The sequence below is a fragment of the Lissotriton helveticus genome, chromosome 4_2 (assembly GCF_964261635.1).
Source record: "Lissotriton helveticus chromosome 4_2, aLisHel1.1, whole genome shotgun sequence".
Taxonomy (NCBI): domain Eukaryota; kingdom Metazoa; phylum Chordata; class Amphibia; order Caudata; family Salamandridae; genus Lissotriton; species Lissotriton helveticus.
This window is the reverse complement of record NC_136064.1, coordinates 118,607,755-118,631,160: the sequence shown is the minus strand read 5'-3', so window position 1 is coordinate 118,631,160 and position 23,406 is coordinate 118,607,755. Positions and strand designations below refer to the sequence as shown.

The following is a 23,406-nucleotide window of genomic DNA, read 5'->3' as shown; positions in this document are numbered from 1 at the left end:
TGAGGAGTTTAAGGCCAGATACGTGGATTTGACATTAAAACATTGGTTTAATCTCAAATCATATTCATGCTCAACTTCAGGAATACTTTACTCATGGGTAAACCCAATTCTCATTTTCGTCAAATAGGAAATTAACGTATTCATATGTTCATCAAGACAAGCATAGCACAGCCACAAGTGTTTGACAGTCCTGGACAACTGACTTTTTCCTGTTGAAGAACCAGCAACTTCTTTCTCTGTGTGTCATCATTGCTGCACCAGCTTGTAGCATCTTGGATCTTGTGAATGGTGAAAAGGTCCACAGACACTTGGTTATTTCTCTGCTTCTCTACAGGGCAGAGTATTCATTATTGAGAAGAACGTGCAAGATCCTTTAAGGGGAAGCAGGGCGAGGAAAAGGTCAATATGTAAAGTGCTGTTCTTCCCTGTTTTCAAAAGATGGCAGTCAGAGCAAGACACAGCCACTTTGCTTTGTTTTTACAATGAGCACTGTAAGAGGGAGTGCAAGACATGGCCAATTCCCAAAAAGGAAGTGTTCTCTGCTTTTATGAAAAGTGCTAGGTGACACAGCAGAGGTATGTCATCATCTTGCCAGTCCCGCTGCACACCGTAGACATCAAACATGTATGTGTTGACATCACATGCATAACTTTCTACGTTGTGACCTTATTTCATTGAAGTGGTTGGCAAAACACAGGATGACTTTCCATATTTAAACTTTACATTGAAATAAAAAAATAATTTGCAAGGCTATTTAAAAAAAAAAACAGGTTAAAGAGGGATGGCACAGAATAGCCAAAATCTGCTCTTATATGGCGAAGGTATTTGAAAAAATCATACTACTGGTTTACAAGCATTTAAACACACATTTAGACTTGATGAACATTTACTGTGTCGGTGGCCCATATTTTTGTCTACCCAGCAAGGCCTCAGGCATTGCATTTATAAAATGATTTGACTTATTTCATTAAACATATAATGGACTGGAAAGACTATTCAACTAATGGGTGCTGATAGTATGTTCCATCATCCACATACTTTACACCTTTGAAACATTACACTATCCATCATCCCCTCCCCGTTCTATGACGCAACGGCCACAATTACCATTTATCACAATGGGATCATCCTCATGCAGGCATCAGACCATAACCTTAATCTACTTGATAATATCTTCCCAATCATCAAAGCTAAGGCTACAAGACCCCATCCCACCTCTCCTAATCCTCGGAGGGTCTCTCTATCTAATCCCCTCTCCAGACACTCTCCCTCGCTATCCCATAGCACAAATACATCCACCACAAGTCCAACTGTCACCCCTATGAATAATACTCATCCACAGTATATATGCTCCCCCCAAATAACACCAATATTCCTACTACTTCCATTTCACCTCACACTAGTATCACTTCACCCGTGGCCTTCCCACACACTCCCTCGCCCCTCACTACCACTCCCCATCTCCTCACCCATTTCATCTCCACCTCACCCCCCACCCTCACCCCTCCCATCAACTCTATTCCAGTTTCTACCCCAATCTCTCCCTACACAGCCAATCACGTTATGGCCGCAGCCCCCCTTGTCCCCTGCAATCTAAATCTCAACATCAGTCCCCCCACAGCACACGACAACATCACACCTGCACTTCCACGCTTCACTCTCCCCCTACCTAGTGTCTCCCCTCCCACAATACCACACAAAAATTCAGACACTCTTAAAGCACTCTCCTCCCCTCCTGTCGCCATGGGACGGGGCACTGCAAACCCACCACCCGTCGATCCAACACAAGTCTCACCCCAGGACACCACACAAACCGCAACTCCGCCCATCTTAACCACAGTCCAGGCCAGCAATATGACAACCTTAACACCTGATCCCAAACTAGAAGAGATAATACTATCCTTACGACAAATAAAAGAAGACATCCAAACTCTACACAATCTGATAAGGCAACAACCCAAGCCCAAAGTGAAACCCACTCAGCAGCCTCTCTCTAATCCCTCGCTTCAGGAGCCCCCCAAATGGAAAACAGTGCCAAACCCCAATGCTTCATCCAGGCCAACAAGGGAAATGAGAACACTATCACCTAAGGACCTTATTTCCCTACTGAACTCCTACGAACCTCCAACCCTACCGGGTGGGCGCGTTCACTTAGAGATGACACAGAAAAGGTCCTTAATCCAACCCATCCTTCCCAAGGCCTCTAGACGGACAAGACACACTCCCAGAGGTATTGTTGAAAGCAACCTCACAAGAGTACCCATCTCCCATGACCAAAACACTACCTCGACCAAAGCCCAGTGAAAATGCATTTTATTAAATTGTAGATCGGCTGCACGTCATACCTCGGACATAGCTGACCTTATTATAACCAATGAACCCAACCTTATAATTTTAACGGAAACCTGGCTAACTGAGTCATCCACCCCCATTCTAGACATATTAGTTCCCCCAAACTACTACATCACAAGACTAGACAGACCCGGCAAGATTGGCGGTGGTTTTGCCTACATTCACAAGAACAACATCTCCGTGAACCGCTCTAACACCCCAATGTTCTCCTCCTGTGAATACCTTTGCCTATTCATTACTAGCAATAGCAAGCCAATATGCACACTACACTCTTTCTACAATGCTCCTGGCAACAACCTCACCTTCATCGAACATTTGATGGATATTTTAGCGACAAACGTAGGGCAACAAAATACACAGATCTTCCTGGGGGACCTCAATCTCCACTGGAACGATCTTGACGGCCCAGAGGTCAATAGCCTCAAAGCTTTCCTATCCGACCTCAATCTGATCCAAATTTGTGACAGCCCCACGCACGAAAAAGGATAAATCCTTGATCTAATATCTTCCAAATCAAACTCTACCCAACTGGAATCGATCCTCCCGTGCGACTGGTCCGACCATCACATTATCACTTTTCATATCAAGGTAGCAGTCAAATTACTATCTGTCCAACCCACGAGAACACAAACCTGGAAGAGGAACCTAGAAACCATCAATCCGGTCGCTTTTTCATCAGCTAGTCACACCCTCGCGCCTCCACCTGATGGATCCAACGATGTTCAGGCTTTGACAAATCACTACTTCCACTAGATGAGCAAGATTCTTGACACCATAGCCCCCCTACAACTAAAAATAGTGAACACAAAGAACTCAAACCCCTGGTATGATGGTAGACTAAATGAAGAGAGGAGATCATTGAGAGCTATTGAAAGACAATGGAGAGCCGCCCCATCCACTGCCCACCTGAAATTACTAAAGAACACCAGAAATGCCTACTACAGAAGGATTAGACGATCTAAAGCAGATTACATACGCACTCAACTAGACCAAGCTAAGAATCGCCCCAAAACACTCTTCGAAATAATCAAAGCCCAGTCTAAGGGTGTCCACTATTCCTCCCAAACCAACCCGGATACACTCCCCAAATGTGAGGATTTTACCTCCTTTTTCACAACAAAGGCTGAAAAACTAAAGGCAGACCTACTTAACGATCTAGCATCACTTCCCGTTACACCCACAATCTCCTCTCGGACCACAGTGGGGGTCCCCGTACAACAGCGTCACAACACCCGACCTCAAAAACAATGCCTCCTGGTCCACCTTTAACCTCTACAATGAAGAAACTATCCTCAACACACTCAGTTCTCTGAATCCTTCTAACCATTTCACTGACCCCCTCCCAGCATCACACCTAAAGTCCTTCATGCCACTCCTAGTGCCCCTATGGACGAGGGTCATAAATTCTTCCTTCATGCAAGCAACCATCCCTGACATCCTCAAAGCTGGTTAGGTATCACCCATCCTTAAGAAAGTATCAGCGGACCCATCTGACTTAAATAACTATTGCCCAATATCTAACATCTCAACCCTTGCCAAACTGTTTGAAAAGTGTATCCACATGCAGCTTAGCATCCACATAGACCGCTTCAACCTTCTAGACCAATTCCAATCAGGTTTTGGTTCAGGACACAGCACTGAATCAGCTATGACCCACATAATTGATGATGCACTACAAATACTGGATCAAAACAAAGCCTGCCTGGTAATCCTCCTTGACCTCTCCTCAGCCTTCGATACAGTCAAACACGACAACCTACTGAACCTCCTGAAGCATAGAATGGGGCTATCTGAAACAGTATTTAACTGGTTCACCTCTTTCCTCCAAAACAGAACACAAAGATTCAAGATCAACCAATCACTCACATAGCTTCTCAACTCCGCAAATATCCAATAGCACATGTACGCAGACGATACACAACTCTATATTAAGGTCAAATCTCTTGAAGACATCAAGTCCCTTAACTCAACGCTCCAAGATACACAGATCTGGCTAGCTAAGAACCATATAAAACTAATCCCACTAAAAACCAAATTCCTCGTAATCGCCCATCCCAACCAAACAACGATCATCCGCGAATGGATGGAACACCTAACGGCACTAGATGGTCAACCTCTCATCATTGATTCCGCTAAATCTCTGGGAATAACCCTAGATGATAAACTAAACATGTGGAAACATATCAGCGCTGCAACAAAGGGTGCACATTTTCAAATTAACACACTAAGAAAACTGAAACCCTCCGTTTTGTGGAAAAGTAAATTTTGCCATGTTCTGTGTCCCTACGCCTCATCCATCATATGTTATGTGTGCATGACCAATATGCATCTGTTATTCCCCATGTCTGATAAAGACGCAATTATAGTTGTGTCCACCTCTAGTATGCTATTTTCCAGTCCTCGTGAATACTACGAATATTAGGCCTAGGTAAAGTTATGTTGCCACGTTCCTCAGTGTGCACGTTATTCCATTATAAAGTCCCCGTTTCCAGGCCTCAAAAGGGCCCGGACATCAGATTCAGCTCCTGTCTCCTGAAAGCCTCGCTGAGGAGCGATACAGCCCCCACCTGTATCCTCGACCTTTCACTTACTTCCTGCCTCGCAGTGCCCGGTGCAGCCTGGCTCTGCCTCTGAGTCTGCCAAGAGTATGTTATGATTCCAGCTATCAGTTCAGTCCTTCTTCTCTGCATTCCTAAGCTACTGAACTGCATCAATAGTTTCCGTCATTGTCTAGCCTATTCGGCTCCACGTTAGAGAAATACTGTATTAATGGTCATTTAATATTCTTCATCACGCACTACATGTAGAATAATGCATGGTCCAGTCTTAAGAGTCAAGTTAGCTTTTCCCCTCATGACTTCTAGTTTATATCAACATGTTCCCTAAACATCAGATACCAGATAGGGTTTAGGTACATGTCGCTCCGACCCTCCAGACTCAAGTCTCTGCTCCTAGCACAGAGTTCGTAGCCCCCAGCTTCTCCTAGTAACACGTCATTGCCAGTTTACGCGCACCATTAGATTAGAGGTCCCGGCTCCTTAGGTAGCCCCCTCCTATGTTTCCGCCCATTCATGACATATTCTGTTACGTTTTCATCACATGCCTAAGTATACTCCCAGTTACACCTACTTTTACTGTTATCTCTCGCGACTGCTACGCGTCACGCCTTCTGCTCCACCCACTGCTACGCCTACTGCAATGTAATGCTATGTGTTTGCGCTATGTATATAAGTTGATGTATTGTTATTAAAAGTTAGCGCGCTCATCCCAGATCAAGCCCCGGCAGCTGCTGGGCCCCAGTTGTCCTGCTGGGCCCTGTCACCTCTGTTCCTATGCAGGTTGTCCTGATCCTGTCCTTATGCTGTAATAAACCTGCAGAAACTCCCACTACCTCGAATCTTGACTCTTATTTTATTGAGCTATCTGTTATTCATTCATTCATTCAAAAATAGATCCGGTATTATTTATTTATATACCACAGTTTCCACAAATGACTTCAAACAGGCAGTTCAATCGCTAGTAATTCCCTGAATTGATTATGGGAGTGTCGCACTCTGTGGTCTACCCAAATCAACAACCGCTCCTCTCAGCGCTTCTTTCAATACAGCCGCTATACTCGTTACAGGCACCAAACGAAACAGCCACATTTCCCCGGACCTTCGGGCCCTCAACTGGCTACCCTTTGAGGCCAGAATCCAGCTAAAAATCGCCTGTATGACACATAAGGCACTTCATCACAAAACCTCGGGATACCTAGCTGAGAAACTAGTACTCTCAGGCGGCAACAGGTCTACCAGGAGCTCTAACAATCTTCTTCTGAAACCACAACGTTTCACCAAGAAAAAAACATACATCGTACCTTCTCAGGAATGGCACCTAGGATATGGAACGCTCTTCCCCCAGAAACGAAACTTAACCCTTGTACAGCCTATTTCAAAAAAGAAGTGAAATCAATACTCAAGGCCAAATTCACTTGAACTTGTCCTATACACCACGGCAGCTATGTGCTAATCCTTATTTGTTCCCAGTACTTACTGTATTCATATATGCCACTGTATTTTTATTTACATGTGTTTTATATGCCATTACCTATATTTGATCTGTAAAGTCCACATTTGTAAAGTCCACATTTGTAAAGCGCACAATCACCCGTAAGGGTCTCTAGGCGCTGGGGGCCGTCGGGAAGATTAAGCGAGCTATTGCCCAGAGTCACATGGTGCTGGGCTACCCTGCCGCCGGAGCCGGGGATCGAACCGTGGTCCACAGATTCCAGCGTCAGTCGCCCTGGCCGCGGCGCCACACCTCTCCCACAACTGTAAAGCGCTCTGATACCCGCAAGGGTCTTGTTCGCGCTATACAAAACCGCCAAAATGAAAAATAAATAAATCAATAAAAATACAAGGTTATTATTTTATAAGATTTCGATCTGTATGGGGAATCAATGGGCAATTTATATATATGCAGGGGTTGTGAGTAAGCACCATGAAGGCAGAGCGGTGGTATCTGGAGGGTTTGTGAATTCTCAGGTGATGGTTGATGTAGGCGAGTACAGAGTCGTGCAGGACCTTGTGCAGGTAGGTGAGAAGCATGAACTGGCATCTCCTGGTTACAGGAGCCAGAGGGGTTCTCTCAAGTGGTAGCTGATAGCGATGCGATGAGAGAGCTCAAGTACGAGTCGTCCTTCAGCATTCTGGATGGTCTGTAGTCTTTGAACGAGAAGAGACTCAAATCGAGTGAGAGTATGGATTAGATCCCAGTCCTCGGTGGCATGTTTTCAGAATGCAAAAACAAAAGATGATGGATGTAATGTTGAGTAATTTAAACATTCACCCCAGTCACAGATCTGGGTTCAATCCAATTTGTTTTTCTCACAGCTCAATTCCACTTCGGACCCAGCCATATGCAAATCAGTCTGGACCCTACTCCCCATGGGAACAGTCCAGTCCGAAATGCGTGGCCAGGTACTTCCTGGACCAGAAAGTAAGCATCCTGGGATCAGTTTTGGGTATCACCCCTCATCAGACTGATCTCAATGAGAAAGAGGGATAAGATGAAAGGAGGCTGAAGAGAGCAGAGCTTGAACATAAGAGTGCCAAACCCAAAAGGAAAGGTGAGAATGATGAAAGAGGCAGAAAGTGTGAAAAGGAAAGTACAATTGGACGAAACAGTAGGAAAGGATGGGAAAGGAGAGCATAAAGGGAAAAGGGAGAGAAAGAGGGGCAACCAACAAGAGGCAAAGTGGGAGAAGAGAAAGTAAAAAACAATAATAGGAGAACTGTAATAAAATACGAGGCATAAATTGAAATCGAAGAAGAATGCAGCAGAAGGGAAAAGGTCTGAAGGATAAGCAGGAGAACCCAGATCCTGGAGTTGGCCTGGAGGCCATTCAGAGGTAGGTTGAGAGATGGGCCTGGCACTTGCTAGGCTCTTAGTATAAGAATAAAAGACCATTGCTGTTTTTATCCAATAGATTCATTAGTATTGCAATAATGGCTCTCAAAACAAGCAACAATATGAATGCATGATGACTGAAGGAGTCATACATTAATTGGCATTTTGTTCACCGTATTCTTTAAGTTTTCAGAATCCTTTGCTAGCATTTTTATTGCATCAGCAAATGTTCCCTCTCAGGTGAATTCCTAAATGGCTGTAAAGGCTTGGCAATCCATTCCAAATAAACTTTGGGTGTAAGATGTATAAGTTTCATATAGGGTGATGTTGAAATAAATGCCTCTAGAACTGTACTTGCCACAAGATGATGCAACCCTTCATACAGATTGTATAATGGTGGATTAAAAGACTGATGTGAGAATCCTCTCTTTGCTATGGTTCATGCAGTCCATAGTGGATAAAATTGATTAATTTTCAGTAATTTCATGTTATAATAGTAGTGCAAATGTATTCAGATTACTCCGTCATACCTAAAATTTGACCAGGCCCAATAATATTCTGGTCTCACAAAAAAATGCCCTCATTATGTCAAATGGGCACCGTATCACAAAAATCACAGCGAACAGAAGAATTTCTATACATTTATATGATATTTAGTTACTTAGAAAGCTAGTAAATGGACCACTTAAAACCAAGAGTAAGTGATGCAATACCAACAGATGCAACATGTGTATTTGTACAATACCTGTCATCCTCGGCCTCGTATGTAAGCTTTAGAAGTTGTGCCCAATCAAATGCTCCAGGTTCTTTTTTCCACCATTTCTTGATTTCCTGAAGGCTATTTTCAGTGTACTGGGCAACAATGACCTCGCGGAATGATTCACAAGCTGGCAGGTATTGGTAAATAATGGGAGGTAAGGACAGTCCAATCAGAAGATCTCCCTTCACATCACCTGAATTACAACATTTAAGGAGGATAGTTATTGTGCCCCAACCATAGATGTTCCTCAAGCATCACATACAATTTAACATTTCATGAATCCAGAAATAACAATACAGTCAGCATAGGTGGTGTTTCTATTACCATATCAAGTTTTAAGATATGTCTTGTCAAACATTAAGGCCTAGATTTCCAAACACTTTGCATTAAGTTTGTTTTACTTTTTTTTAACACAGACCCAACGCAAAGTGTTGTGTTGGTATGTACAATCCGATGCAAATCACGATTTAAGTTGAATGGTAGGACTAAAGCAACACAAAGCACTACAATGTGTTGCCTTGCATTTTTTTTTGTTTCAAGGATGCTGTCCATGGGTATTGCTTGGATGTTTTTGTGCATTCGTCCATGAATTGTGATGCAAATCCGTATCTACATAGACTTGGATACATGGATTTGCACCAAACTCCTGTGCATTCCTGAGGCTAGCAGAAGGATGAGAAAGGTTTTTCCTCATGTTTTCCTCTGTGCTTGCATGCTTCCCAAAAAAATAGAAATTGCCTTTCATTATAGTTTCTGTTTGGGAAGGGACCCCTCGCTGGACCAAAAACTATGCTGATCACAACAGAAACACCATGGTGCAAGGGTGTTTGCATTGTCGCATGGCTGCATAATGTACATAAGCAGAGAGAGACTGTAGAACAGTAGAACAGTGCCACATCTTTGTTCATATGTCTCTGTTCTGCTCTCTCTTGTTCATACAACACAGCACAGTTACTTCACTTACTGCGCTGTGTTGCATGATTTAAGAGTAAATCTGGACCTATATTCAGAAAGTTGAGTACCATACTATTGTGAATATAAGTATATACAGGTAGGTACAAAACTCTTAAATCCAATCTCACTACTTTGTGCCTGCATTTGAGGAACCTTTACTGAGGAACAACACCTCACTTCTACCTTAATTTAGACTAACCTTCTAACCAAGGAGGTGAGAGATGATCCTAATGCTATTGAGAGGGATGAAGTTAGCCAGCAGTTTAGGGGTGTTTCTCGAAGGCAAAAATAAGTGATGGATGGTTTTCTGCATTGAGAGAATCTGTTATTCCCTTAAACCTGCAAACTTAAGGTCTAGTAGATTGGGCATCAGTTAAAGCAAAAGGACTAAGACGCCTACATATAATACACTATCAAACAACACTGCTTGCATTGCTGAGACAGCCCAAGCACAAAGTAATTCAAAAGCAGTGCCACTATGTTTAGATGGATAAATATGGGCTCCAATTGTAAGTCCTTTGAAGAGATCACATCATGGATGTTTCTAATACGTCCAGCAGCTCTATTCTTATATTCTTCTTCTTGGTATCAAGGACTTTAACCCCTTCGCTGCTAGGCCTTTGGGGTACTGCATTTTTCTGGGACATAGCCTATTTTTGCTATTTTTAGTGCTTTCAACCTCCTTTCAGTTAATGGTAAATATGAATATGAAAGCAATAATGGATCCTGGAAATCTATACATTTAAAAAAAGTAGACAACATTCTGAATTCAGCAAGGGGTAATTGGTCTAAATCCATGAAGGTTTCTTTATAGAAACTAACAGTTACATTTTGGAAAAATTGAAAATTAGTTGAAAAAAAACAGCCTTTTGTCTCAATGTTTTCACCTGTAACTTCTTCTATTTATGGCAGCTCTATGAAAGTAATATACTGTTACATCTGCTGGACATTCCTGGTTGTGGGGATATATAGGACTTGTGGGTTAACCAATAACCCAATGAACCCAGAGCCAAAAACTGAGCAGCAACTTGCAATGGTATTTTATTATGTACTGGGTATAGCGCAATTTTTTGGGGAAAATGTATACATGGAAAAATCGGTATGAAAGACACCTATGTATTTCTGAATTGGGTACAAATTATAGAGTTTAGAAACAGTATATATTTAAACATTTTAAAAATTGGGAATACTCATGCTCAAACAGAGCAAATCGCAACATGGTCGGACCTCAATTTCGCAGTAAAAAATTGCCTTTTTTTGGGAAAGTGCCTAGCTGTAGTTTTTTAACCGTAGCTCTGCCGGCACCTAGGGAAACCTAGCAAACCTATACATTTTTTTAAACTAAGCACCCAGGGGAATCCAGGATGGGGTGACTTGACTGCCTCCCACCAGGTTCTGTTACCCAGAAATCCTTGCAAACTTACAAACTTGTCACAAATAACATATTTTCTCCACATTTCTGTGGTGGAAAGTTCTGGAATCTGCGTGGATCCACAAATTTCTTCAACCCCACGTTCCCGAAAGTCTTTAGAGAAAAAAGGTACCCCACTTGTCTGGGTCGGCCTAGTGCCTGCGACAGGAAACGGCGCAAAACGCAACGTAGTCACACCTCAAATTTGCAGTAAAAAATTACCCCTTTTTGCAAAGTGCCTAGCTGTAGTTTTTGAACCCTAGCTCTGTGGGCACCTAGGGAAACCTAGCAAATCTATACATTTTTAAAAACTAGACTCCCAGGGGAATCCGGGATGGGGTGACTTGACTGCCTTCCAACAGGTTCTGTTACCCAGAATCCCTTGCAAACCTAAAAAATTGACAAAAAAACATATGTTCTCCACATTTCTGTGGTGCAAAGTTTTGGAATCTCCGTGTATCCACAAATGTCCTTCCACCCTACATTCCCAAAGGTCTTCTGAGAAAAATGGTACCCAGCTTGTGTGGGTCGGCCTAGTGCCTGCGAGAGGAAACGGCACAAAACGCAATGTGGTCACACCTCAATTTCGCAGTGAAAAATTACCCATTTTTGGCAAAGTGCATAGCTGTAGTTTTTGAACCCTAGCTCTGCCGGCACCTAGGGAAACCTAGCAAACCTATACATTTTTTAAACCTATATACCCAGGGGAATCCAGGATGGGGTAACATGACTGCTTTCCCCCAGGTTCAGTTACCCAGAATCCCTTGCAAACCTAAAAAATTGAAATAAAAACTAATTTTCTCCACATTTCTGTGGTGGAAATTTCTGGAATCTGCGTGTATCCACAAATTTCCTTCCACCCTGTGTTCCCCAAAGTCAACAGAGAAAAATAGTACCCCCCTTGTGTGGGTCGGCCTAGTGCCAGCGACAGGAAATGGCGCAAAACGCAACGTGGTCACATCTCAATTTCGCAGTGAAAAATTACCCTTTTTTGGCAAAGCGCCTAGCTGTAGATTTTTAACCCTAGCTCTGCCAGCACCTAAGGAAACCTAGCAAACCTATACATTTTTGAAAACTAGAGACCCAGTGGAATCTAAGATGGGGTGATTTGACTGCCTGCCACCAGGTTATGTTACCCAGAATCCCTGGAAAACCTAAAAAATTGACCAAAAAAACACATTTTACCCACATTTCTGTGGTGGAAAGTTCTGGAATCTGCGTGTATCCACACATTTTCTTTGACCCTGCATTCCCCAAAGTCTTCCAAGAAAAATGGTACCCCACTTGTGTGGGTCAGCCTAGTGCCTGCGACAGGAAACGGCGCGAAACACAACGTGGTTACACCTTAATTTCGCAATGAAAAATTACCTTTTTTGGGGAAAGTGCCTAGCTGTAGTTTTTTAACCCTAGCTCTGCCGGCACCTAGGGAAACCTAGCAAACCTTTACATTCTTGAAAACTAGACTCCAAGGGGAATCCAGGATGGTGTGAATTGACTGCCTCCCACCAGGTTCTGTTACCCATAATTACTTGCAAACCTAAAGAATTGACAAAAAACACATTTTCTCCACAGTTCTGTGGTGGAAAGTTCTGGAATCTGCGTGTATCCACAAATTTCCTTTGACCCTGCATTCCACAAAGTCTTCCGAGAGAAATGGTACCCCACTAGTGTGGGTCGGCCTAGTACCTGCGACAGGAAATGGCGCAAAACACAACGTGGTCACACCTCAATTTCGCAGTGAAAAATGACCTTTTTTTACCGAAGTGCCTAGCTGTAGTTTTCGTGCCCCAGCTCTGCTGGCACCTAAGGAAACCGAGGAAACCTATACATTTTTGAAAACTAGACACCCAGGTGAATCCAGGATGGGGTGACTTGACTGCCTCTCACCAGGTTCTGTTTACCATAATCCATTGCAAACCTAAAGAATTGACAAAAAAGAAACATTTTCTCCACAGTTCTGTGGTGCAAAGTTCTGGAATCTGCGTGCATCCACAAATTTCCTTCCACCCTGCGTTCCCCAAAGTCTTGCAAGAAAAATGGTACCCCACTAGTGTGGGTAGGCCTAGTACCTGCAGCAGGAAACAGCGCAAAAGACAATGTGGTCACACCTCAATTTCGCAGTGAAAAATGAACATTTTTTGCCAAAGTACCTAGCTGTAGTTTTTTAACCTTAGCTCTGCTGGCACCTAGGGAAACCTATACATTTTTAAAAACTAGACATGCAGGGCAATCGAGGATGTGGTGACTTGACTGCCTCCCACAAGGTTTTGTTACCCAGAATCCCTTGTAAACCTAAATAATTGACAAAATAAACACAATTTCTCCACATTTCTGTGGTGGAAAGTTCTGGAATCTGTGTGTATTCACAAATTTCTTTCCACCCTGCGTTTCCCAAAGTCTTTCAAGAAAAATGGTACCCCACTTGTGTGGGTCGGCCTAGTGCCTGCGACAGGAAACGGCGCAAAACTCAATATGGTCACACCTCAATTTCGCAGTGAAAAATGACCTTTATTTGGCAAAGTGCCTAGCTGTAGTTTTTTAACCCTAGCTCTGCCGGCACCTAGGGAAATCTAGCAAACCTATACATTTTTGAACACTAGACACCCAGGGGAATCCAGGATGGGGTGACTTGATTGCCTCCCACCAGGTTCTGTTACCCAGAATCCCTCTCAAACTTAAAAAATTGACATACAAAAAAAATCTTCTCCACATTTCTGTGGTGGAATGTTCTGGAATCTGTGTGTATCCACAAATTTCCTTCCACCCTGCATTCCCCAAAGTCTTCAGAGAGAAATGGTACCGCACTAGTGTGGGAAGGCCTAGTACCTGCAGCAGGAAACAACGCAAAACACAACGTGGTCACACCTCAATATAGTAGTGAAAAATGACCCACACATTTCTTAAAAGTAGACACCCGGGGGCTTCGAAGGAGGTATGGCTTGCGTGGATCCCCCAACGTTCCCTTAACCAGAATCCCTTGCAAATCTCAATTGTAGCTTAAAAAATCTATTTTTTACACATTTTTGTGTGGGAAAGCGTGGCATCACTGGGATCACACAAATTTCCTACCACCCAGCATTCCCGACAAAAATGGTGCCTCACTTGAGTGGGAGGCCCAAGTACCCGCGACAGGCAAAGGCCAAAAACGTAGTGAGGCGACTTCAAAATTGCCTATGTCAAAACCACCTGCTTTTGCAAGGGGGGTTGCCTGGGTTTCTGGCCCCGTGCTCAACAGCCATCTAGGGAAACCTACCAAACCCACACATTTCTGAAAAGTAGACACCCGGGGGCTTCCAAGGAGGTATGGCTTGCGTGGATCCCCCAAAGTTCCCTTGCCCCAAATCCCTTGCAAACCTGCCTTTTAGCTGAAAAAATCAGTTTTTTCACCCATTTTTGTGTGGAAAAGCAGGCATCACTGGGCTCACACAAATGTCTTACCAGCCTGCGTTCCCCCAGGTCTCCCAACAAAAATGGTGCCTCACTTGTGTGGGAGGCCCAAGTACCCGCGACAGGCAAGGGCCCAAAACGTAGTGAGGCGACTTTAAAATTGCCTATATCAAAACCACCTGCCTTTGCAAGGGGGGTCACCTGGGTTTTTGGCCCCGTGCTCATCAGGCATCTAGGGAAACCTACCAAACCCACACATTTCTGAAAAGTAGACACCCAGGGGCTTCCAAGGAGGTATGGCTTGCGTGGATCCCCTAAAGTTCCTTTACCCCGAATCCCTTGCAAACCTGCCTTTTAGCTGAAAAAATCAGTTTTTTCACCCATTTTTGTGTGGGAAAGCGTGGCATCACTGGGCTCACACAAATGTCCTACCACCCAGCATTCCCCCAGGTCTCCCGACAAAAATGGTGGCTCACTTGTGTGGGAGGCCCAAGTACCCGCGACAGGCAAGGTGAATGGACGCATACTGAAGTGCGCGCCGCTGGAAATACCCCGCATGTAATCGCTTGAAAGTGATGAATCTAGAGATAGGACTGATATTCGCTGCCATATTGGTAGAGAAGTCTAGGTGAAAAATCGGAGCATAAAAAGGAAACGTCAAGAATACTAACGTGAAGTGGTGCCCTGCGACACTAAAGATGATAGGACGCACATTTCCTAAATGACAAATAAATGCTGTAATGACAATGATCGCTGATAATGCAAAAAACACTGTTACTTAAATGGAATTCACTGCTGATTGGTGAAACACTTACTGAATGCATTACAAAAAGAATACTTTTACAACTTGTATATGCATGTAGTTAACTTAACAATATCCTAATGTATTTTTGTATAAAAAACTGGGCAATTAAAATAATCCACACAATCAAAACAATCGAAACAATCTGTGCAATGACAACAATCTGATACAATACATAATAGAGATGTGGATTAAAAAAATGAGATAGTGAGTGGTTCTAGGAATGGATGGATCCTGATCTGCTCTAGTTACAGGAAACAACTCAAGTCTATTTTATCATTAAGTCCCATGGGTTCCATAGTTTGGTATTTTTTAATGAGCATGACCTCACGTTGCGAATAGTACTGGCTGGAGTCCCTACCTTCTTTCATTTCAATTTTTTCTATTACCACGAATCGTGCTTGAGAAATGTTGTGGTTATGTTGTAACCAGTGTACTACTAAATTTGAATTGATGTTTTTGTTCCGTGTCATGCTTTTGTGCTCACCTATCCTTACTTTGACTTTGCGTTCTATTTTCCCTATGTACAAGAGTCCACAAGGACACTTAATGCTGTAAATCACAAAGCTAGAGTTACAATCTGCTGTAAATCGTAATACTGATTTTACTCCTGTTCTCGGATGGTTGATGAAATTCTGTTGGATGACGTTATGACAATGAGTGCATTTGTTGCATTTTCTCATTCCTACAAGCCGTGTTGTTAAATTAGGTTGAGTCTTAGACAATTTTTCTTTTAAATTGGAGCTGCGGGTATATGCAAAGATAGGTTGTTTGTTGAAAATGTGGTTGAAATCTTCTTCTTTTTGCAGTAACTCCCATCTATTCAATATTATTTTCTTAATGTTGAAAGATCTTGTAGAAAATTTAGACAGCAACACATTACTATTGGTGCTAGTTGGTTTAAATTTAGCTTTGAGAAGATCTTCTCGTTCAATCATGGTTACTCGAGATTCAGCTTTGTTGATACATTCCTCTGGATAACCTCTGTCTGAAAATCGTCTTTTTCAAAGGTCAATATCTTGTTGTAGTGCTTCTTCTCTGGATGAAATTCTTTTGACACAGAGCTTTTGCGAAAAAGGCAAATTGCGGATGAGTTGTGGTGAATAGAAACTGTGATATGATAGCGTATTATTGCGGTCAGTACGTTTCACGTATGTCTGTGTTTGAATGGTGGAATGATCTTTGGTCACTAAGACATCAAGAACGGAATTTCTTTAAAGCTAGTCTGGTGCGTGAATTTGATCCTCATGTTTTTCAAATTCAAGGATTTGATGTTGTCTTCTAAAATTTGAATACTGCCTGACCAAATTAAAAAAATGTTGTCTATGACTCGACGGAATAAGATAAGATGTTGATTACAATCATTGTCAGACAAAATGTGTTGTTCCTTAAATGCTGCCATAAAGATATTGGTGTATGTGGGCGCTCCCCCAAAGCCCATACTGGTACCGCTAATTTGTAGGAAGAACTCGTCTTCCCATCGGAAATAGCTATGCTGTAAGCTGAACAACAGTAATTCAAGCAGAAAAACGTTATTGACTCCTATTTTCTCCAGATCTTTCAATCGAGCCACATCCTCCACCACTCCAAATCTAGGAACACTTACTTGTTCCACAACAACAAGGCTAGATATCACAGAGTGCTGAAACTGAAGAAATGTCAATTTGGACACAGGAGAACACTCCTTGAACACAATAAAAGCATTAAAAGTTGCTAATTTGAAAAAATGGATGGCCAACTTCTTATACCAAACATAAGCCTTCCGAATAGCAGTGTAAGGTTCCAACCTCTGATCCACTCTGTCAACACCACCCATGTGCTTATTGTAGTCCAGAATACCCACAGGTTTGTGTAACATCAGCAACCTGATGCCAAACAGGCACATGTGAAGTACTGTCATCATGAATCGTTGTCAGCATGTACACATCCCTCCTGTCCACAAATTTCACAGCTAGTAGTTCTTCACTACGCAAGGAACTGCACCGACCCCTCTGAAGTTTTTTGCAAACAAGGTCTTTCGGAAAACCTTTGCGGTTAGAGCGGATTGTGCCACCTGCAAAAGTGTCCACTTAAAACAATTCCTTAAACAATTGCACAGCAGTGTAGAAGTTATAAAGGTACAAATGGTGGCCTCTGTTGAACAGTCTTCTAGCAAGATCCCACACAATTTTCTCTGAAACTTAAAAAGTGGACGGACAACCAGGGGGGTTAATAGTGGAATCTCTACCAGTGTACACACGGGAATTAAAAACATATCCTGTCCTACTCTCAGACAACATATACAGTTTAATTCCATAGCGTACCCTCTTGCTAGGGATGTACTGCCAAAAAACCAAACGACCCTTGAACAAAACCAAAGACTCATCAATAGATATTTCTTTTCCTGGAATGTATCTCTGAAAATCGATCAACAAAGTGATCAAGAACAGGCCAAATCTTAAAAAGACGGTCACAGTCAGAGTGACTACGTTGCAACGCCAAAGAATTATCCACAAAATGCAACATGCGTAGCAAAAGTAAATACAGATCACATTATAGCTGGAAATATGGCTGTTGCCGTCAAGGGACTGGAAGACCAATATGAAGCCAGGTTCGGCTTCCTTACCAAACCCATCAATAAAGTCAAACCCAAAAACATCTTCAGCTCTTCCAGATTTGTGGGAGTCCACCGGGTAGCTCTAGAGTGGGGCATAAGTTTGTCACTGTTGTCCCTCAAAAACTGTTCAGCATACACATTAGTCTGCTCAACAATCTCACCCAAAAATACATCATCCATAAATAACTGAAAATACTTCATAGGCAAAAAATGTTCACAATCCACTTTACATCCTGCTTCACCGCTAAAGGCAGGCAACACCGGCTGTGCCATGTTAGGATCAACCCAGAGTCCAGCACTTCCAGTAGGAAGACTAGCAGCCTCAGACTGCAATCCAGATGCCTCTTGCACCATCGGCCCAGCAGTATCCTCCTCTAAAATAGGCCCTTCATCTGCACTGAGAGAACCTTCATCATCTGATGATTCCATGTGGAGAGAAAACTCACTGCCAGAATGTTCCCCTCCCATCTCTCCCTCAAACGCACTGTCAGTTTCATAATCCAGCTCAGAGGAAGATTCAAGAAGCATACCAACCACCTGCTGAGCCGTCATTCTACTGCTAGCCATAATGATTACTAATAAAGGTAACTTGTCACACAAGTCAACAACAACAAGCTCTATGTAAAATAAGCAATGAACACAATTCACCTTTATCAAAAATACCAATACACTGCAAAACAATACCACTCACTTGCCAGAAGCAGCTAAACTCACCACCACGTACTCTACACAGACACAGTATGGATCAACAATATCCCACTAAAAAAGAAAGAGAAAAAAATACACATAAGACAATGCAAAACACATCACAACGATTTTCATGCTCAAAACACAAACTAAATGCCACTATGACACCACTTAAAAAATAATAATTCTTACATTGCAATATTACAACTTTGGAGTACATACAACAAAAATGTTTTCTTACCTAAAAAATGCAACTACACAAAACTGCGGAACACCCACTGTCGAAACCTCAAACAGGAATCAAAAGCTTTACACTAGATTTAGAAAGAAGAACAAAACATTAGAATCACATATACAAAAAATGCACCAGTCCACCTGCCAAGCTAAGGGGTAGGTGGGCCTAACAGTATAAAATCAATAGGGGAGCAACCCGTGCCCTTAAGGCTACCCCCACCAAAACAAAAATTTTAAAAACTCTGGTGTCTAGTGGCTTCTGCCCCCTTTGGGGACAGATGGGACTAAACACATACTGCTACTCTGCCACTCAAAGAGGACAGAAAAAGCCATAAGCATCCTCCCATGAAGGGGGACGGCCCATGTCCAAGGGGCGGATCCCCAACATAAAATTAAACCCTGGTGTCCTAGTGGCCCTACAAAAAAAAAACGCAGAACTGCCCTTCAAGATGATACCAAAGGATGAAGAATGGATCACTTGAGCAAATCTAACACTCACCCCCAGTCAACTGATCTTGGTTTTATCCATCAACATTGTTTAGCTCACTTCACCAACCCAGTTCACACATGGCCATATGCAAATCAGACTGACCCTGTGCGCTTTGATTGCCCTAAGTTGGCAGACATGGGTCCCCTACTCACTTTGTCACTGGACTCAAGCTAACCTGGCTGATAACGGCTGATTAGCCAGTAACCGGTCCCATTATGGTTGTTTCTGGGCCAGGGAAGATGTGTCTTGGCAGTTCAGGCTGGACTGTTCCCATGAGGCATAGGGTCAGACTAATTTGCATATGGCCGTGTCTGAACTGGGGTGCTGGAGTGAGCTACACCAACTAAAACCTAACATCATGGGCATACCAAAATGGCAAGGCAAAATATATGCACCATAAAAGGGTAGTGCCCATTGCCCAAGGGGCCACTCCCCACTACATTTACTCAATTGGCACAGTGTGTCAAATACATTTTTTAAAATTGTAATCTGCCCCCCAAGGGGGTCAAGTAAAAAATAAGAAAAATGGCCCTCAAAATGGAGCAACCGTTACCTAAGGAGTCGCTACCCAAAACAAAAACAAAAAATGTGGGCTTCCTAAAATGGCCCCCAAGGGGAGTGACCCTTGCCCAAGGGGCCACTCCCCAGCACATCCTAACATTTTAAATAAATTCCCCCCCAAGGGGGGAAGACAAAGCCTTCCTGATTGCCCACAAGAGGGGTGTGACCCTTATCTTAGGTGGTCGCTCCCGTACACACAAAAAACATTGTGGGCAACCTAAAATGGCCCCAAGGGGAGTGACCCTTGCCAAAGGGGCCACTCCCCAGTACATCCTAATAAATATAAAAAAATATAGCCCCCCGGGGGGCAGCCAAAGGCTAACAACTTGCCCACAAAAGTGGAGCGACCCTTGTCCAAGGGGTCACTCCCCAAAACAATAAAAAACTTTAGGGCTACGCAAAATGGCCCCCAAGGGGAATCCCCAGCACATCCTATTTAATATAAAAAAATGTGCCCCCCCGGGGGGCAGCCAACGGCTAACAACTTGCCCCCAAAAGGGGAGCAACCCTTGTCCAAGGGGTTGCTCCCCAAAACAAAAACAAAAACATTAGGGCTACGCAAAATGGCCCCCAACGGGAGATTGACCCTTGCCCAATGGGCCACTCCCCTGCTCATTGCCCCAGTGCGACGATTTTCTAAAAATTAATAAAATTCTGCCCCCCGGGGGGGCAGACAAAGCCAAATAAATTTCCCCCAAAAGGGGAAGCGACCCTTGCCCAAGGGGCCACTCCCGGAACACTGTCAATTAAAAAAAAAAAATCCCTGGTGTCTAGTGGCCGTTCCTGCTGCACGATCGCACAATCGTGCAGCAGGAATTTTCAAAAGAAGCATTGAGGGAAAGGAAAACCCCTTCCTTTCCCTTGATACCTCTGTAGTTTAAATCCCCACTCCCCAGCCCCTAAACTTACCTGTTTCTTCTCAGACACGCAGGAAGCAAATGGCAAATGATGCAAGGGTGCCTGCGCTAGGCGGCCACAAGTGCGCCAGTGCTAGGAAAGGATACTAATGTGCTGCATATTGTTAAATACTTTGCATTCCTGCCCTTTCACGCAATGAAGCAGCACAGCAAGATGGTTTGCTGTGTTGCGTGAAAAAGTAATAAATATGGCCTTTATTTTGCACACACCCTGTGCCTCAATAAGAGCTTATGATTTTTTATTTTCTTGGTTTTTTTACCCTTGCTCCTGAATGGCCACCCATTGATGCTTCAGCGAGACCTTCTGTTTCCCTTTGATCAGCCATCCTGACCTTGGAACAAGTGTCTCCAATTCCACCAATGCTTGATTTGCCAGATTAAATATAATGCAAAGTCTTCCACCAGAAAAGAATACCAACAAACAATTTATTCATTAACATCAAAAACCCATACTGAATACCAGCGTTTGTACCCTGTTTAGAAATTCAGCTTGATCCTCCCAAATGTATGCTAGCTTTGCATTTTCCGTCAGTGCACCTCATAGAACGTTTTCATGCAGCAAAATGTTTCTTTTGCAGGAAGATAAGCAGTAAAGTTCCATTAAAGGGACAGAAAGAAGGGCATTTAAGGATAACAATGCCTGACTTAAGGACAATCAGTGCACTTGTACATCAGCATACTCACAGGAGGTGAACGCTTTCTCCAGCTGTTTCAGAGGCAGCATGATTAAGTCTTCAAGGAATGGACCCTGGGGATTATAGTATGTTTCGAGAATAAACTTTGAGTCGTAATATTTCTCATGCATACTTTGAATAGACAAATCTTCTTCCATTTCTGCCACAAACTGAAGTGCAGTTACAGGGACTGCTGCTTCTAGTTGAGTCGTTAAGTATCTCCAGTACTCCTCGCGACGAGCTTGTGTTTTATATGTTTCTGAGCAGGACCTACGTCCTGTTTCTTTCTGGTCTTTGCTTACTCACTGCAGATGTCGTATGACTTACAGCCTCTGTTGACAGATTGTTAAACCTTACATTGATGAGGGTTAGCCAAACAGTGATTTCCCTGCCTGCATATCTCAAAGCCGCCTTTCAATGTTCAGAAGGCGAGCCGCGAAGTTGACTGGGTGGAACCTAACGCCATTCCTTTTCCTGGGCTCTCTCTGCTTAGTCACCCAAAAATACTTTCCTAATTTTAAAGATGTAAAAATAAATACAGATTGCTGAGTATCTGAATCGAATCCCAGTGTTCTAGGAGGATGTGGATCAGAAGATAGGATTCTCCCAACATTGGGAGCAGGTATCACATGGGGGTGCCAAGCACTCTTCTAAACTCCTTTTAAGAGGGGAGCAGGTGTGAGTCCTCCTGGAGTACCAATTGATTTGTCTGCACCAATTAACCCTAAATGTTTTAATCTGTATAAGTGACACTCTTCAAAACGTATCAAATGCAAACAAATGAACACAAAATCCACAAATTTCTAAAGGATTCCAAAATATTATTGTACCAACATGTCAAAAAGGGTATATTTGAGTTATTAGTGCATTGATTTAAATCTACAGTTATGCAAATATCCAGAGACACCAGCGAGGTCTGTAGTCAATGTACCTGCACTTTCAAATGCAGCGCTGCTTTCGACAGTGCGAGTTTGAAAACGTATCTTTTAACACTTGTACTTGTAGTTGGGGGCGTCAGATCCACGGGTCCATGAGCATCACTGCTGCTGTGAGCTGGCGTGGAAGAATGATGAGAGAATAAAAGTAAGCGTATGTGCAATAAAATTGACCAGAAAGGCAAGATTGGGTATAATGATAAATTGAACTTCACCATTAAAGATGGGTTAGCATTGCAATTCTATAGGTTAAAAAACATGAAATATCTACCCCCTCTCAATTAGGAATGACAGCTTATTAAATGTAATACGGAATCCCCAATATATTCCTATGGGAGGGGTAGGTCTCACCGTAGGGCAAAACAAATTTGGGAGGTTTTCTCTACCTTGACATTTAAAACTAAAATGTACATGCTCTTTCTTTCAATTATACAACACTTTGGACTAGGGCTACCCAGGGCCTACATAGGGGGTGACTTATAGTTAATAAAAGGTGAGTTTAACAAATTGCAAGGGCTTTCAAATGCCATGTCAACATGGGAGTGTGAGACTGCATTTAGGCAGTAATGGCAATGCCTGGGGTACATTTTAGAGGGATAAGTAGGCGGGTGGCAGTGGGTGGCACAATACGTGATGAAGGCTTACTGGTAGCATTTAATTTATAGGCCGTGGGTATATGGTATATTATTCTACAAGGGACTTACAGATTAATTCGATATGCCAAACAGGTGTAAGACAATACTACCCTGTTTTAAAGAGATAGCACATGCACGTTATCACTGTTTATCAGAGGTAAAGAGCTCAGAGTCCTAAGACTAAAAAATAAATTCAGCAAAAAGCAGGAAGAAGGCAGAAGGTTTGGGAGTGACACAGAGAGGGCCATTCCCAATATCCTGTTCTTTAAAATGACAATCAGTAAATGAAGAATGGTAACATTTATCTCATCATCTCGCATAAGAAATATCATCTCATGTACAGCAGCCTGTTGATGATGAACAACCTGACCTTGATTCTACCCTGTCCTGATAGATAAAAAACACCTACCTTCAACTCTAGGATACTATACACACTCATCCCATAATCTTGACAAAGAAAGAAGATGTTGCTGGGTCTCCAAATAAACCTACTCAGACTGAGGGGTAGGGGTCCACCACTGTGTGGTGGAAACTGTGAAGTTGGGGACAGAAAAAATATTGAACACACTTGAAGGAGTCCACAGGTGTCTCAGCCGTATTAAAGGGTTAGAAGGGGCTGT

At 43.0% G+C, this 23,406-nt stretch overlaps 1 protein-coding gene across 1 annotated transcript in view; it reads right to left on the bottom strand.

The window, feature by feature from the left end:
• LOC144752075 (nicotinamide N-methyltransferase-like) overlaps positions 1–21,423 on the bottom strand; it is a 41,624-nt gene extending 20,201 nt beyond the window's left edge. Inside the window, exons 1-2 of the mRNA XM_078640025.1 lie at positions 21,227–21,423; positions 8,489–8,696 (exon numbers count right to left, since the gene is read on the bottom strand). Of these exons, the coding sequence (XP_078496151.1) occupies positions 8,489–8,696; positions 21,227–21,374 (356 nt within the window). The 5' untranslated portion in view covers positions 21,375–21,423. The remainder of the gene's footprint in view (positions 1–8,488; positions 8,697–21,226) is intronic.
• Positions 21,424–23,406: the final 1,983 nt, after the last annotated feature.